The 16,788-nt window shown below is 33.0% G+C and overlaps 1 protein-coding gene across 11 annotated transcripts in view; it reads left to right on the top strand.

Annotated features, from left to right (window-relative positions):
- The window catches only part of TANC2 (tetratricopeptide repeat, ankyrin repeat and coiled-coil containing 2), a 567,085-nt gene that overhangs the window by 194,641 nt on the left and 355,656 nt on the right, over positions 1-16,788 (top strand). For 9 of the 11 annotated variants that reach the window (XM_074260888.1, XM_074260884.1, XM_074260883.1 and 6 more), the window contains one exon: positions 11,849-11,920. The exons of the other annotated variants lie outside the window; for them this stretch is intronic. In XM_074260888.1, coding sequence (XP_074116989.1) covers positions 11,849-11,920 — 72 coding nt within the window. The remainder of the gene's footprint in view (positions 1-11,848; positions 11,921-16,788) is intronic. 11 annotated transcript variants of the gene reach the window in all.

The raw sequence follows: 16,788 nt of genomic DNA, 5'->3' as shown, positions 1-16,788 counted from the left end.
CCAGAGAAGAAACACTGGGAGGGGAATGTAAATTGTTAGCACTAATATCTGTCTGCCCAGGTTGCATGTACCTTCGGATTCTAATGTTTATTGTGCAACAAGAAAATGATATTCACACACATGTATTGTACTTAGACTATATTGTAACACATGTAAAATGTATGGTATTGCCTGTCGTCGGGGGGAGGGAATAAGGGAGGGGGGGTAATTTGGAAAAATGAATACAAGGGATAATATTATAAAATATATATATATATAATAAAAAAAAATAAAAAAAAAATAAAAAAAAAAAAAGATTAAGTGAGCGTGCTAATAGATAAATAAGGAACTTAACTTGTTAAGGGCTAAACCAGGAATCTCTTATAGCTGAAATGGGGCAGATGTTAGCTATATTCAATCCCTGGACCTCAGCCGACTCAATCTCAGCCCCAGACGCAACCTCAGCTCCATTCAGGAGTGGTACTATAGAGAGTATAATCAAGATAATTGAGGAGCAGAGTTTACTTGTAACCTGGGTACAGATTGCTAAACTCTTGGCTGCATTAAGACGCACATCCCCTTGGTTCTTAGAGGAAGAAAAGATAGATATAGATAAATGGAAGCTAGTGGGATATGAAATGAAAGAATTTCAAGCAAAAAATGGGCCTCGTTCAATTTCTGCAGAAGTATTTTATATCTACAACATAGTTCAATTAGCCTTAAACTATCAAGCAAGTTGTAGGAGAAGGAAAAGTTCTAAAAATGAACAGAGGAGGAAGTGTGAGGAAAAAAGGAAAGATCAAGATCTTTCCCTAGAGCAAGAGGATTTAAATGAGGAATTATGGTATGATTCTCTTGAAGAAGCTTCAACCCTGCCTAGAGAACAGATTATTGACAGGCCCACATCAACCCCACCTTCAGAGATGGAGGAAGAAAGAGGGGAAGAGGCAGAAACACAAACTGAATTGCCTGTGAAGAAGCCTAAGCCTATGACAAGATTAGAAAAAGCATTGGTTAAAGCTAAGAGAGAAGGACAGGATATAAGTGATTTTATACATGCATATCCTGTGATTGAAAATACTGACTCTGTAGGTAAAAAAAGGAGAAGATATGCACCTTTAGATTTGAATAAAATTAAGGATTTGAAAAAAGGTTGTACCCTTTATGGGGCTACATCAGCTTATGTTAAAATGTTACTAGATGGTTTGTCTTATGAAGTCCTAACCCCGAATGATTGGAAATCCATAGCAAGGATATGCCTGGAACCTGGAGAAAATTTATTATGGCTTGCGGAATTTCATGAATTATGTAAAATTCAAGTCAGATGCAATTTGGAAATAGGAGTTAACACACAATTCACTTTTGAGCACTTGGCTGGTGAAGGTCGGTATGGAGAGAATTCAGAACAGACTGATTATACCATGACAATATATGAACAAATTGCTAAGGCTGCAATAAAAGCTTGGGGTGTCCTTCCTGGACAGAAAGATCGTGAAGAGGCTTTCACTAAAATACAGCAAGGTCCCAATGAACCTTTTGCAGATTTTGTGGGACGTTTGCAAACTGCTGTCAAAAGAACTATTGGAGAAAATTCAGCTACAGAAATAATGACCAGACATCTGGCTAAGGAAAATGCCAATGAGATTTGCAAAAGAATTATATGGGGATTAGACAAAGATGCTCCTTTAGAGGAGATCATAAGACGTTGTGCTACAGTGGGAACAAATGCTTTTTACACCCGGACAATGATGAATGTGGAAAGACAGGGTCCCTCCTGGCAAGGGCCTTCTAGAGAAACTCAGCGATGTTTTCAATGTGGAAAAATTGGACATCTAAGAGCTCAGTGTAGGTATGGAGATACAGTGAGAAGACAGGGTGAAAGAAGACCTAAAACCCCATGTCCAAAATGCAACAGAGGACTCCATTGGGCATCAGAGTGTAGAATAATTCAGGGAAATGGGATGAGGGGTCCAGGTCCAGGGCCCCTGGCAAAAAAGACTTGGGGCATGATGGCAGCTGATGTTACACCCAAAGAACCTTTAGAAGGCCAGGACTCTGATTTAATCAATCAGCAGAGAAGCAATCACATGGCAGAAAGGGATTACCTGATAAGTCAGTCAAAAGGCAATCAGATTGCAAAAATGGATTACACTTGGGGAGAATACAGGCCTTTTAAACCAACAGGGCTGTGCCCAGTGCAAACAACTCCAATGTAATTGTCAGATGATGAGAAGAGATTTAGAAAGTGGTAAATAGAAGGAAATTAGATAGGTTAACTGCCTGGGAGAGAGGGTTTGCTTGTATTTCTTCAGCAGGAGAAGGAATCAGATGGGTGCCAACGAGTCATATTCGCCTTATCCATCAGAGAGAGACAGAAAAAGAGAAAGACCTCAAAATAAAGGAGAAGATCTAAGAAACATCTGACACTGAAAGAGCATGGATAATAAGAAGACTGTTAAAGAACTTTAAAACCAGCAGGAATCATTGGACTTCCTCACACAAGATGAGACTAATGGACAATGGACTTATGGACATTTATAAATTTTCAATTATGTTATATACTTCTAGCATGTGTTATGTTACTATGTTACTATATGCTTATATAATTTATGTAATTATCTGTAATACTTCCCATATTGATGGATTTATGTTTCAAGGTCATGACTGTCCTATGTTCTAAATCAAAAGAAAGGGGGAGATGTTAGGATTACTAAGTGAGAACTGAGGTTGTCTGGACAGTGACAAGGTGAGAATTCAGGTTTTCTGGACAATTACAAGGTGAGAACTCAGGTTGACTTGATAGAGGGGGCAAGCTCATTGGCTGGGGTGGTTCTTCCCAGAAGCCCTTGCATTATGCCACGCCCATTCTCTGGGAGAATAAAAGAGAGGACTCTCAGAGAAAGAAGAAGACTCTCTGCATTACATCAGGCCTGACGGGGCTCTCTGCAGGAAGGGAAGTCACTTCTTTGGACAAGAGTTAACAGCAACTGCCTGGAGACAACGGTTCGTTACAGGAAGAAGAATCTGTCGGAGAGATTTGAGTAGACACAGCAGATCTCTTCCCAGAGAGTGATCCGGCAGCTTCTGGAGACGACAGGTCGTTACAATACACAGTTTATTTATTTTAAAAGATATATACACAGATTATATTGGAGTTAGGTGCTATGATTGAAGGGGAACCAAGGTAAGCCTCTTTTAGGAGGTGGCATTTGAATTGAGAGGAAGGTAGGAAGCAGAAATTGGGCATTCTCATTGAAGAAAACCATTGAAATATCCATGATATATCAAATATCTATCTTCTGACTAGCATTCTTGAGTGTCTCATTTTTTTCAGACCGTTTCTTTACCTCTTCATAATCTCAGATGTCTACTACTATGAACTGTGTCTTGAGCCTCCCCTCCTGTGCACCATTTTCTTTGGCCTAACTTATCTTTGCATAGCTAGCTTGCAGTTCCAGGTAAAGCTCAGAAAGCTGCATTGGGGCTGGAGATTGTTCTCCCAATTCCTGTCAGACTCCAGCCATGAGTCATACCTGGATGATCCTGTGTGCAACTTAGTGAGACGGGATGGGGAAATCTTGTCTTTCAAGCTAAAACTTCAAAAAATCACAACAGGGGAGCTTCTTTTATCCTGTTTCTTATCCTATTATCTTCTCTTCTCTTATCCTTATTCTCCTATTCTAAACATTGTTCTTTATTCAGAAAGAGCCTAAGTATGTTCTGGCCAAAGATTTCTTTTTTTGCTAGACTTGGAGACGCAGAGACTCACTGGTGAAGAAGATTTGTGCCCTTCAGAGAGAAAGTTCAGTTAGCTCTAATAAGCAACATGCATAGTGAACCTGGTAGAAGAACTTAGGCAAGATGTCTTGTTCATCAAGGAGCTGCTCAAGGCCTTTGTAGAAGAGCATTGGAGTCCTTGCAGTGTTGGAAATTTGTATGTTCTCTAAATATTTGCTTACTTTCTCCATTTGTGTTATGTTAGTGAGAGAACATGCCCTAAGTTAAATGATTTGGAGTAGAATGTTCATTTAAAAAATCTTATTATGTTATTCTAATAAACACTTTTTGCTTTGAGCTAATTCAGTTTTCTGGATGACTGCTTAAGAGTAAACATAATTCTGGAGACTCATGATCTATAATTTAAGATTGTGTATTTAGAATACCTTCAACTGAGGAAAATTATCTTCTAGGACAAAGCTGTCAAATTCCAGGAACAAAACTGTCCTATTCGTGTAGGGAACCAATTAATTTATGGTTTTGTAAGCTAATATGTAGCCTGTACATTGAGTTTGACAGTACTGTTCCTAGAGACCCAACCAGTCTGATAGGTGGCGTGCCTCTGAGGTGCTATTCATAAATATTCTTATAAGTATATTTGCCAGAAATAAAATGCTGTTGATGTTAGTGAATTAAGGGAATTACACTTGCTTCAAGTCTCATGAACAGATATCCTGAAAGACACACACACAAACACGCATGTACATATAAACACACAAAATTTTACTTGAATATTATGATTTGGCTCAGCCAAAATCTCTATTCATATTCTACAATTTCTTTAGCTATTTATTAAAGAAATATTTTTATGATTCTTTCTGTTTCAGATATTTCAAGTTCCTGAGTGATCTCTTCGTAATAAAATAGAATCCTTGTATTATTTTTATAAAGCTTAATATTGACTAAAAATAGAATCCTTGTGCTATTTTTATAGTCTTAATTAAAAGCTTGATCAAATAAATATTACCCTTTTTTCTTAAATCTATCCTATTTGTTTCTTCACCCTAATTTATAATAAGAATTTTGATAGTAATTTTCACAATGCCAAATTGTTTTGTTTTGTTTTTTTGTAATTTGTCATTGATATGAACTTTTACATAGGTTTTCTTAATTGTTGCTTTCATTGGTTTTACACTAAAATTATATTGGAAGAATACTTATTTATAATTACAGAAATATCTCACTTTAAAAAATAAGGTATTTCTAAAAAAGTTCATTGTAAAATCAATGATTCAAATCCAGTTTCATATTTTTTTCCATTATAAAAGAGTTAAAAAGAGCTATAAAAGAGGGAAGGGAGAACCCTCATAAAAGAATAAGTTTAAAAATTAACAAGAAAGGATATAAACAGAACATAGGCCCACACATGTTAGCCAGCCAATATAGTGATATATATGTGGGGATCTTTTGTATCACTTTTGGATTTTTTTTGTGCTTGCTGCCATTATTAACACCATCTCTCTCAGCTTTCTTTTATTCCACCTTTTATCCAGACTTTGTAAGACTGAAAACCACTGTGATACAATGAAAACCATTGTGATAAAATGAAAACCTTTGTGATCCAATGAAAACAAGTGTTGTATTTGCAAATACCATGAATTAATATCCAAGTATAAACTTGGGCAAGCCACCCAGGCACTCATCTCTAAAATGAAGTAATTGGATTAGATGAGAGCTTAAAGATACCTTTCACCTTTAAAGCTATGATCCTATGGCTTTTTATGCTAGGGCATTCTTTTTTCCTTCCCAATTTCCTATTCCCCTAATAAGCATTTATTAAGAGCTGGGCAAGGGTGCTCAAAGAATCAAAGATACTATCCCATGTAACTGATAATCTAATTGGAGTAAAAGATAACTATAAAGGCATGAAATAACTAGAGAATAAAGCAGTATAATTGTTAACTTTTCTAGGACACACTGGTAACTATTATAATAGGAATTCAGATAAGCAAAAAATCATTCCAGACAGAAGTTAGTTGTTGGATTAGGTTTAACCTCATCTCTCATATTCACCTTTGAATTCTGCCTTCAAAACATTGCTCCTTTACATTTCCTTATTTCCATTCCACTTTGAAAAAGCTTTAGGTCTTTGGTTTCTTATACCATAGACATTTACTGATTGAGTTCTCTCTCCTCCCATCCTACCTTTTGTAAAAAGAGGAAAAAAAAAACACAACTACTGATACAGTCAGCACATCTCACAGTATATGAAACACTGTGAACCTTTGTCCATGACTTTCTTGAATGAGAGATAGTATTTTTAATGATCTTTCTTTTGGAGACAATTTCATTTAGCCTGACTTTATTTACCTTTTAGTATTTTTATTTACATTTTTATAATATTACATATTATATAATAATATAACATTTGCTCTTTTTCCTTAGTTATCAGTTCTTACAAATATCATTATATAACAGGGTTCATGTCTCTTCCAACCTAAATATAAAATATATGCTGAGCTAAGTGGGTGTGGGATATCTACAAAGTCATGCCTTGCAAAGGGCTTCTAGACATCTACTAACTTTCAGAATTGTCTCATTTTAACATGTTTTCACACTGACAAATCTAGATTTCCAGAAATGGTCCACTGACATATTAAACTCCATGCTAAGGGTAACTGTTTTGAGAGGAAATATACATCCTTCAACTGACCACTATAGCTTTTGAGCTTCCCCTGCTGCATTTTTGTTTACAGAAACAGAAATGATTTACAGCCATTCATAAGCATAGGCATTTACTAAGGGCAAAATAAATAATTAAACTTTTACATTAAGGAAAATGAAAAACAATAAATTAATCAAAATCTTCACAAAAACTCAGAACACACTCTCCCTGAAACACAGCATCAAGGAAAAGTGAGTACACAATTAAAGAAGTCTGTTAAGGCATATAAGGAAAAAATATTTTGAACAATTCATAGTTGTGGATTATAGGTCCTGTATCATTCATCCATTCAGCAGTATCTACACCAACACTAAAGTTACTTCTGTGCTAATTGCTTGTCTAGCTGATCAAATCTCTCTTATACTTGAATGTGGCATAAATAAGCTCTTTCAATTTATAGTCATTCTTAAGTGTTTATGACCTCTTTCCCTTTAATGTGAATAACAGTTTCCTTTAAGCCAGACTTGAAAAATTCATCTGGTTGGCTGTCTCTGGATTATGCAAACCAAACCAGACAGTTAATCACTCACTTGGATGAAACCTTATCCAATCCGATAAGGGCTCACAGAAAAACAAGCTCAAATTGACTTTCTGAGAAAGGTAAACAAACTTGTTTTGTTTATCTTGTCTACCTAGTCACCTTTATCTTGTCTCTCAAATCATCCACAGTGCCTGCTTTTGCCTTTTCTGCTTTTCCCTCTCAGACAACCTTTAGGTGATGCTGAAGGACAGAAACTGAAACTCTTGACTTCATTGAGCCACTTAGGAACTAGCAACAAGATCAGTTTGCTCTTGATCTCTTAGACAATTCTATCAAATTATTTATCTGCCACCTGCTATTTGTTTTTCACTGGTAATTCTTTAATGTTCAGCCTTAGCTTCTTTACTTATATGTTCCTGATATTTCTCTTTTTTGGAGAAAATCTTCCCAATGTTTCTCTCCTCCACTTTTCAAAACTCAAATCAGAATCTCCTGGCTACCAGTGACTCAGCTTTTATTACAAAAGTGAAAATGTGGGTAACTAGGTGGTGAAATGAATAGAATTCTGAATTTGGAATAAGGGAGTTAAAATCCTATCTTAGACACACATTAACACTCAACCTTTTTTAACATCGTTTCCTCATCTTTGAAATGGGGATAATAATAACACTTCATAGGGTTACTGAGAGGATCAAATATTGATAACATTTGTAAAGTATTCACATATCTAAAAGTGCTTTAATCAGAAGTTAACTAATTCAGCAGGTATTCCCTATATAATCAATAATTCTTAAAATCATATTTGTCTTTGTAATAGTTGTAGAATTTCTCAATTGCCCTCTTTAGTTGTAAAGCTATAATTATGCAGAAGAGCTAGACACAATCCCCTTCAGATTAAATATTCTTTCATCTGATTTTGTCTTTGAACTATGTTTCTTCATAGATATATTTTCCCAGTTTTTAATTTAAAAAATACTTTATCTACCTCTTTAAGCAATAGGATTTTTTTTACAAATTCATGAAACATCATCCTATACTGTACACAAGGATATTTGTTTTTTTTTTTGTTTGTTTATTCCACAATTCATTTTTCTTTCAAAAACTGCTCAATCCCATCAGAAAGTTGTTTCTTCATTTACACATTTTAGCAGTTTTTATTAAAACAAGGTTTTTCTCTTGTTTCTTTTAGGTATCTTGTTCACCTATAACAGCAATAATAGTTAATATTACTTAAGAGTTGGTTTGCATATTTGTCCCTATGCAAAAGTTCTTTTACTGTTCTTTTCATCACTATTGAAAAGTAAGTTTTCTGAAGTTTTAAAATAGGTTTTAATTCTAGTTAATACTTGCTGGTTTATCTCTTTTTGAACTTTTATACAATAAAATTTCATGTTAGTGGGAAATATCTGTAAATTTAGTAATTGTGCTTACTATGTTCTCATGTTCCTTTTTTTAATCTTTATTTTTTCTCCATTTGATATTTTATTTTTCCAATTGCATGTAGAGGTAGTTTCCAACATTCATTTTTGTAAGATTTTGTGTTTCAAATTGTTCTCCTTCCCTCTCATCCCTACTCCCTCTCCAAGATAGTCAGCAATTTGATATGGGTTAAACATTTACAGGCATGCTAAATATATTTCTACATTAGTCATATTGTGAAAGAAGAATCAGGACAAAAGGGAAAAGCCACAAGAAAGAAAAAAAGTGAAAATAGCATTCTTTGATCTGTATTAAAACTCCATCTTTCTTTCTCTGGATTTGGAGAGCCTTTTTTATAGTGAGTCTTTTGGTAATTGTGTTGGATCATTGTTTTACTAAAAGCTAAGTCTGTCATAGCTGACCATCATACAGTGTTGCTATTATTGTGTACAATGTTCTCTTTGTTTTGTTCATTTCACTCACCATCAATCCATGTAAGTCTTTCTAGGTTTTTCTGAAATCTCCCTGCTTATTTCTTATTGCACAATAGTATTCTTTTACATTCATATATCACAACTTGTTCAGTCCTTCCCCAAGTGATTAGCATTCCCTCAATTTCCAAATCTTTTCTGCCACAAAAAAAAAGCTGTTATAAATATTTTTTGTTGTACATGCAAATCCTTCCCCCTTTTTAATGATCTCTTTGGCATACAGACATAGTAGTGGTATTGCTGGGTAAATGCATACCAAAAGTTATATATATATATTTTATAACCCTTTGGGCATTATTCTCCAGAATAGTTGAATCAGTTCACAAGTCTGCCAGAGATGTATTAGTGTTTCAATTTTTCTACATCTTCAATATTTATCATTTTTCTTTTCTTATTATTTTATTATTGACTGTGAGATAATCTGATAGGCTCAGAATTGTTTTAATTTGCATTTCTCTAATCAATAGTAATTTAGAACATTTTTCATATGACTAAATTTAATTTCTTCATTTCAGAACTGCCTGCTCATATCCTTTGACCATTTAACATTTGGGGAATGATTTGTATTATTATACATTTGACTCAGTTCTCTTTATATTTGAGAAATGAGACCTTTTTTTCAGAAACACCAGTTAAAATTAGTTCCCAGCTTTCTGCTTTCTTTCTAATCTTGGTTGCATTGATTTGGTTTTGTGAAAACCTTTTAAATTTAATATAATCAAGATTATCCATTTTATATTTCATAATATTCTTTAGATTTAGGTTTATTTTATGTTGTATAATTTTGCAAAAGTTGTTAATTATTTCTTGTAGCTTTTTAGCTGATTCTCTCAGTGTACCATCATATCATCTGCAAAGACTGATAGGTTTGTTTCCTAATTGCCTATTGTAATTTCTTGAATTTATTTTTCTTCTTGTATTGCTAAAACTAACATTTCTTGTAGTATACTATTAAATAATGGTGGTGATATGGGCATCCTTATTATACCCCTGATCTTACTGGGAAAGTTTCTAGCTTATCCCCATTATATATCATGCTTGCTGTTAATTTTATTTAGATACTATTTATCATTTTAAGGAAAACACCATTTATTGCTGTTTTCTAATGTTCATAATAGATATGGGTGCTATATTTTGTCAAAACCTTTTTTTGCATCTTTTGTGATAATCATGATTTCTGTTGAATTTGTTCTTGATATGGTCAATTATGCTGATAGTTTTCCTAATACTGAATCATTCTTGCATTCCTTGTATAAATTCTACCTGGTCATATTGATATATTGATAGTATTTTTCTTAAAATTTTTCATCAATATTCATTAGGAATTGGCCTGTAACTTTCTTTCTCTGTTGTGGCTTTTCCTGGTTTAGGTATAAGCATTTTGTGTCATAAAAGGAATTTGGGAGACTTCTTTTTCACCTATTTTCTAAATAGCTTATACAGATTTGGAATTAATTATTCTTTAGATGTTTGGTAGATTACATTTTAAATCCATCTGTCTCTGGAGATTTTTTTCTTAGAGAGTTCATTGATGGTGCATTCTTACCTTCTGACCCCAGATCTCATTTCTAACTTTAGAATTAAAAAATCTGGGCTAAGAGCCAAGATGCTGTTTGTCATTTTTTGGCATTGACTTGATAAAAAATTCCACAAAGAAATTCATTATCCACTATAAATTTTACAATTAATCAGAAATGAAAAAAAAGATCTGGTCTCTTCTGACATAGTATTAACAGTTTATTAATTAGAAAAGAAAAACATTTGACTCATTCAGGACTAAAATCCTGCATATAAACATATTAAAATAATTTATATGAATCTTATACCTATCACCATGTCAGCACATGTGTCCCCTTAGTAATTTTCTGGTAGAATTAGAAATATTTGGAGTTTTATCCTTCCTATGCAGGAGTTAGAGATGTGAAAGCTAATCTTGAGAGATAAGTAGAACTTTATAATCTAGAATCTCGAATCTCAATATTAGAGCTCATGGCCTAATGAGCTTAGAATTTGTAGGCAGAAGGAGTGAGTTCCAATTCTGCCTCATCCATTTACTACGTTGATGATCATAAGCAAATTACCTCAACTCTTTGGGTTTCAGTTCTTTGTAAAAGGAGAGGACTAGAGTAAATGGCTTAGGTTTCTTTCCAGATTTAACTTTTTATACTTTTATGACCTTCAAGATTATCTAGTCTAATCATTTCCATTTTGTAGAGGCTGGAGAGGTGATATGCCTTGTCCCAAATCAGACATCATATATCTTAGTGACAGACCTAGGTCTATAATTTGAATCTGTAATTTTTTTTAATATTCTTCATGCTATCCCTTCCTTCCTCATGCTAAATATAGTAAACCTTTCATTGTTAAGTTAAATTTCATCTTTTTAATATACTGACACATGATTACAGACTGTGATTAATACTGCCTGTACCATTAGGTATTTTATGTTCCCCACTCCTGGATTGTTATATGAGTCAAATGAGATTATGAATGTAAAGTTGCTTGTGAGATATTCTTCTTATCAATCTGATGGAATTTTGTTTATTGCTTTAGATTTTCTTGATTACATGAAGAAAAGCTTTTCCTCCTTTGTTTACTCAAATTGCAGGATCTTGTTATTGAATCATGTGGTATTTTTTGGTACATGTGGAATTGCTTTGCTTATCTCAGTGTACTGAAACAAAAAACAAAGGCTAATTAAACTTTCCTGTAATTAGACAGGTGTGATTTTATTACAAAACTGGAAAAAAAAAAAAGATCCCAGAGATTATCTGAAGAACTTTAGCAACATGTGCAGCAATAAATTCATTTATATTCATCTTTAAATAGAACAGATCGCAAACTTTCCAGTGACTAAGAATAGCATAAAGTAAAAGCAAATCATGTGTAAGTCTGTCATTTCTTCTGTAAATTCACATCACCATAGACTTTTTGGTTGACATTATTAGAAGATACAAATAGTAACAAAAAAGAAGTTACATTGATGCCATATTTCTTACATGTGGATATACTTATGCTACTTTGGTTCTCATGCAGATGGAGGGAGCGAAGAGCCACCAGATCAGAGACAATCAAGTGTAGACTCTCGCCAAAGCCGGTCTGGGCAAGGTAATTTGTTATTTAATTTATCCCTAAATTTAAACACACATGCGCGCACACACAACGGAATTTACTTTTTTTATGCTGCTGAAGTGGTGAGTTTAAAACTATAGGGCTGCAAGTCATTTGATCAGTTTTGAGTTTTAATAGCATAGATTAAATACATCATGCAAGAAATCTGATTTAGTTGTATCATGTTTTTAAAAATGTAAGGAAATCAAAATGACAGAAAAAGAAACTAAAAAAATTGGTAATGTGGTGGGAGAAGCTTTGAAATATTTCATCAAAAAACTTATTAACTTTTCAAAGTAATGTAATGGATAGTGTGTGTTCTCATATGATTGCATATCTAAAAAAGAGACTTCTAGAATGTGATTGAAGTTAAAACTTTAAAATAGCACTGCCAGTTATTTTATAAGATCATTATCCTTTTTGTTTTTTTTCGCAGAAGTTTCTAAAACTTTAGGATATGGCAAAATTGTGGTTGTATAATTTTGGTGTTAAATTTTAGTGTCTTTTGCAACTTTCATCAATAGTCATTTTATTTTATTTTGTCTTTTATTTCCAGAATCTATGTTAACATAGTTTATGTAGTGATGATGGTTGAGAAGGAAGTTCTTCTTGTTCTTTGGCTATGTTCCGGTGGTACTTAGGGGAATGGTAATGGTTAAAAATATTTTGAATGAAAAGTCTTTGGAATTTTGTAAAGAGATTGAGAATCAAGAACAAAAACTGATAGGCATTATCAAGTGTCAGCAATGGTTACTAGAGTTTTGTTTGTGGTAGCCTTTTCTTATAACCATGCTAAGAATTTACAAAAGCTTTTGCTTGTATGTGTGCATTTCTGTAGTACTGCACAAAAATAAATTCCTGGATTGTTGAATGGAAACACAGTATTAATTATTCATTTTTAATAGTATACACATAGCTCCTTCAAACTATTTCTTTTTTATCCACTTCCTTCACTACTTTCTGTCTGTGGGTCTTTTCATGTAACATTTCAAATTTTATAGATCACTTTCAGTTACTGAAATCCATAGTATTTCTTTAAAAAAAAAAAGAATATGGCCTCTAGAGAATCTTAGTCTTACAAAGCTAATAGGAGAAGGCAATTTCCTTGATCCCTGCTGTCTCAAGCTCATGCTGTTTGGCTCCATTACGAAGTACTCAAAAATGTAACTCTTAGCATATCATCACTGCTTTTCACTCCTTTTGCCCATCATTTTTGGTTCTATGTTCTTTCCCAATTCTTCTATGACCCTTTTTGTTGTCATCCAATATTCTTGATAGATTTTGGCTTCATCTAGTTTTTTACAAAGTTGATGATTATGTAATAAAAATGGGATAATTTTGGGTTTATTGGATTTAGAACCAAAAGGAGCCTCAAAGAACATCTTTTTGCAAATGATCATACAGAAAGATAAAGTGCCTTGATCTAACTGCTGGTCCTCTCTCCTTCCTCAAATTATCTTGCATCACCTCTGTTTGTATTGCATGAGTAGAATGTAAGTTCCTTGAGGTCATATGTTTTCATTTTAGTTTTTGTATCTCTAATGCCTATCACGAATTGCCCTGATGTAGCATTGTTTAGACAATCATTGTTAAATTGTACTAAATTGAATTGCCTGTGGTCTCACAGTAGAAAGTAGTAAAGTCAAGATTTAATTCAGTTCCTCTGAATCATTTGTGTTTAATTTGAAAAGCCAACAAATTTTGCTACTATTTGATTCGTGTTATGCCTGTAGTACAGATATTTAAGAGTTTCTCCATTACTTCAATCTCTTTTCGGGGAGGGAATTGGAGAAATGGTTTTTTGAATAGAAAAGTGTATTATTTGATTTTTAGAACACTTTTTAAAAACAGGAACTTTTACTCTAAGTTAGAGGCTTAAATTCATATCTTCATTTTTTTCCCCTTAACTCAAATATCATAGAAGTTAAGCTTGATGAATAATTTTGAATATCTTTATTTCCTTGGATCCGACCATTTTTTAAAAAAAAAGCCTTTAGAAATATAAACAGGGTACTAAAACTTTAAGCATTAATTTTTGTTAATATCTTTTAGGGTTTTTTTATATCAACAAAATTTCTCCCAGTATCCTTGCACCCTCTCTCAGAGATCTATTCCCAGTAACAAAAAATATGTTAAAGAATTTTTTTATATTCAAAATGCAAAGGCTGAATATCATCAGATAATGCTGTTTTCCTGAAAGATATTGCTGAATCATTACCATACTTTAATCTGAAGCTAGAAGAATGCTTACATCATGAAAGTGAAAAGATGCCGGATAGCATTCATTTTATAATCTGTTTAGAATATGAGTTATAGCTGTTTACTCATGGAAAAGAATCTAAGAAATAGGAAAGAAATCCAGCTTAGTTAGTTGTAAAAAGCTGTGAAACTATTTAACACAAAACACAGCAACTCTAAAAATAAAGTATAAGAAGATAATATTCAGACAATAATTATATATAGGAGGTTCTTGATTACTTTGAACTCTCCTTTTTTGTTTTCCCTAGAAGAATGGAAGAATTTGCTGGAAGCTGTATACTGCAAGTTGTTTTAGGGGTCAGATTAGTTCAGATCTGTTTCTAGAGAGAGCATGATTATGTTCCACTATGTCTTCTATAACATAGTAATTTCAGTAGCTGATCCTTTATGTAATTTGATATATTTTTGTGGCTAAAAATGAGTTATTTAACATGCTTTACAGAAAAGTTTTTGATCATTTAATAATATGTTTTCAGTTAGTTCATATCTAGTTTAAAGAAAATGTTATTCCAGGAATTTGGGATCAGACTCATAACATCTGAACCTTTTATCTTCTGACATTTAAAATCTAATGACTAGATATTTGAGGATAAAACTCTAACCACTAGAAAATCTTCCAAATAACCCATAGCTTTATTTAAATGTGACTAAAATAGTAAAAAGTTCAACTCAAGTACACATAGCAAATGTCATAAATTGGTATGTTGCTTGTCAGTTTTAGCATAACAAGATTTTCACATTTCAAAATGTAGTGTGGCTTTTAAAGATAATTTTGCAATGGACAGTTTTGGATTTGAAGTCAGATATAGCCTTTAGCTTTCTGTCAGTCAGTAAAAGGAAGATGATAATATTACCTGTCTCCCAAAGATGAAATGAAATAATATTTGTAAAGTGCTTTATACATATATAAAGTGCTTATTCTACTGTATAAATGCTAATTTTTATTATATAAAGCCTCAGTATTATATAAGAATATTTTTATTATAAAGGATTAAAATGGAATAGTAAAATGGTCTCCCTAAGATATTGAATCCCTTATAAGATAAGACATTCTATTGTAATATAGCTAAAATAATATTTTTTTCCTTTTGACTGTGCTCTATTCCATATCTAGGGTCATCTAGCACTATAGAATGACTATACATGCAAAAAAGAAAAGTTTTTTATTATTATTATAGCTTTTTATTTACAAGATATATGCATGGATAATTTTTCAGCATTGACAAGTGCGAAAACTTTTGTTCCAACTTTTCTACCCCTTCCCCTTCCCCCTTCCCCTACATGGCAAGTTGACCAATACATGTTAAATATGTTAAATATAAGTTAAATACAATATAATGTATATATGTCCAAACAGTTATTTTGCTGTACAAAAAGAATCAGACTTTGAAATAGTGTACAATTAGCCTGTGAAGGAAATAAAAAATGCAGGCCGACAAAAATAGAGGGATTGGGAATTCTATGTAGTGGTTCATAGTAATCTCCCAGAGTTCTTTCGCTGGGTGTAGCTGCTTCAGTTCATTACTGCTCTATTGGAACTGATTTGGTTCATCTCATTGTTGAAGATGGACACTTCATCACAATTGATCATCATATAGCATTATTGTTGAACTATATAATGATCTCCTGGTACTGCTCATTTCATTCATCATCATTTCATTTAAGTCTCTCCAGGCCTTTCTGAAATCATCCTGTTGGTCATTTCTTACAGAACAATAATATTCCATAATATTCATATACCACAATTCATTCAGCCATTCTCCAATTGATGGGCATCCACTCTGTTTCCAGTTTCTGGCCACTACAAAGAGGGCTGCTACAAACATTTTTTCACATACAGGTCCCTTTCCCTTCTTTAAAATCTCTTTGCAATATAAGCCCAGTAGTAACACTGCTGGATCAAAGGGTATGCACAGTTTGATAACTTTTTGAGCATAGTTCCAAATCGCTCTCCAGAATGGCTGGATGTATTCACAATTTTACCAACAATGTATCAGTGTCCCAGTTTTCCCACATCCCCTCCAACATTGCGCATTATCTTTCCCTGTCATTCTAGCCAATGTGACAGGTGTGTAGTGGTATCTTAGAGTTGTCTTAATTTGCATTTCTCTCATTAATAATGACTTGGAGCATCTTTTCCTATGCCTAGAAATATTTTCAATTTCTTCATCTGAGAATTGTTTGTTCATATCCTTTGACCATTTATCAATTGGAGAATGGCTTGATTTCTTATAAGTTAAAGTCAATTCTCTATATATTTTGGAGTTGAGTCCTTTATCAGAACCTTTGACTGTAAAAATGTTTTCCCAGTGTGTTGCTTCCCGTCTAATCTTGTCTGCATTAGTTTTGTTTGTACAAAGACTTTTTAATTTGATATAATCAAAAATTTCTATTTGTGATCAATAATGATCTCTAGTTCTTCGTTGCTCATAAATTCCTTCCTCTTGAAAAGTTTTTTTAACAATTTTTCTTTGCAATAAAATTTTTGATTCTTTTTCTGTTTTCTTTGCTTTATGAACTAAAAAACAAACAAAAATGATATATTAATTGATACAATTTAGTCCATTGTGATATTCTTAAATTCCCATCCTTTTCTAATGATAATA

This window comes from Sminthopsis crassicaudata, chromosome 4, assembly GCF_048593235.1.
Source record: "Sminthopsis crassicaudata isolate SCR6 chromosome 4, ASM4859323v1, whole genome shotgun sequence".
Taxonomy (NCBI): Eukaryota; Metazoa; Chordata; class Mammalia; order Dasyuromorphia; family Dasyuridae; genus Sminthopsis; species Sminthopsis crassicaudata.
Note: the sequence above shows the minus strand (reverse complement) of the source record. Positions and strands in the feature narration are given on the sequence as shown.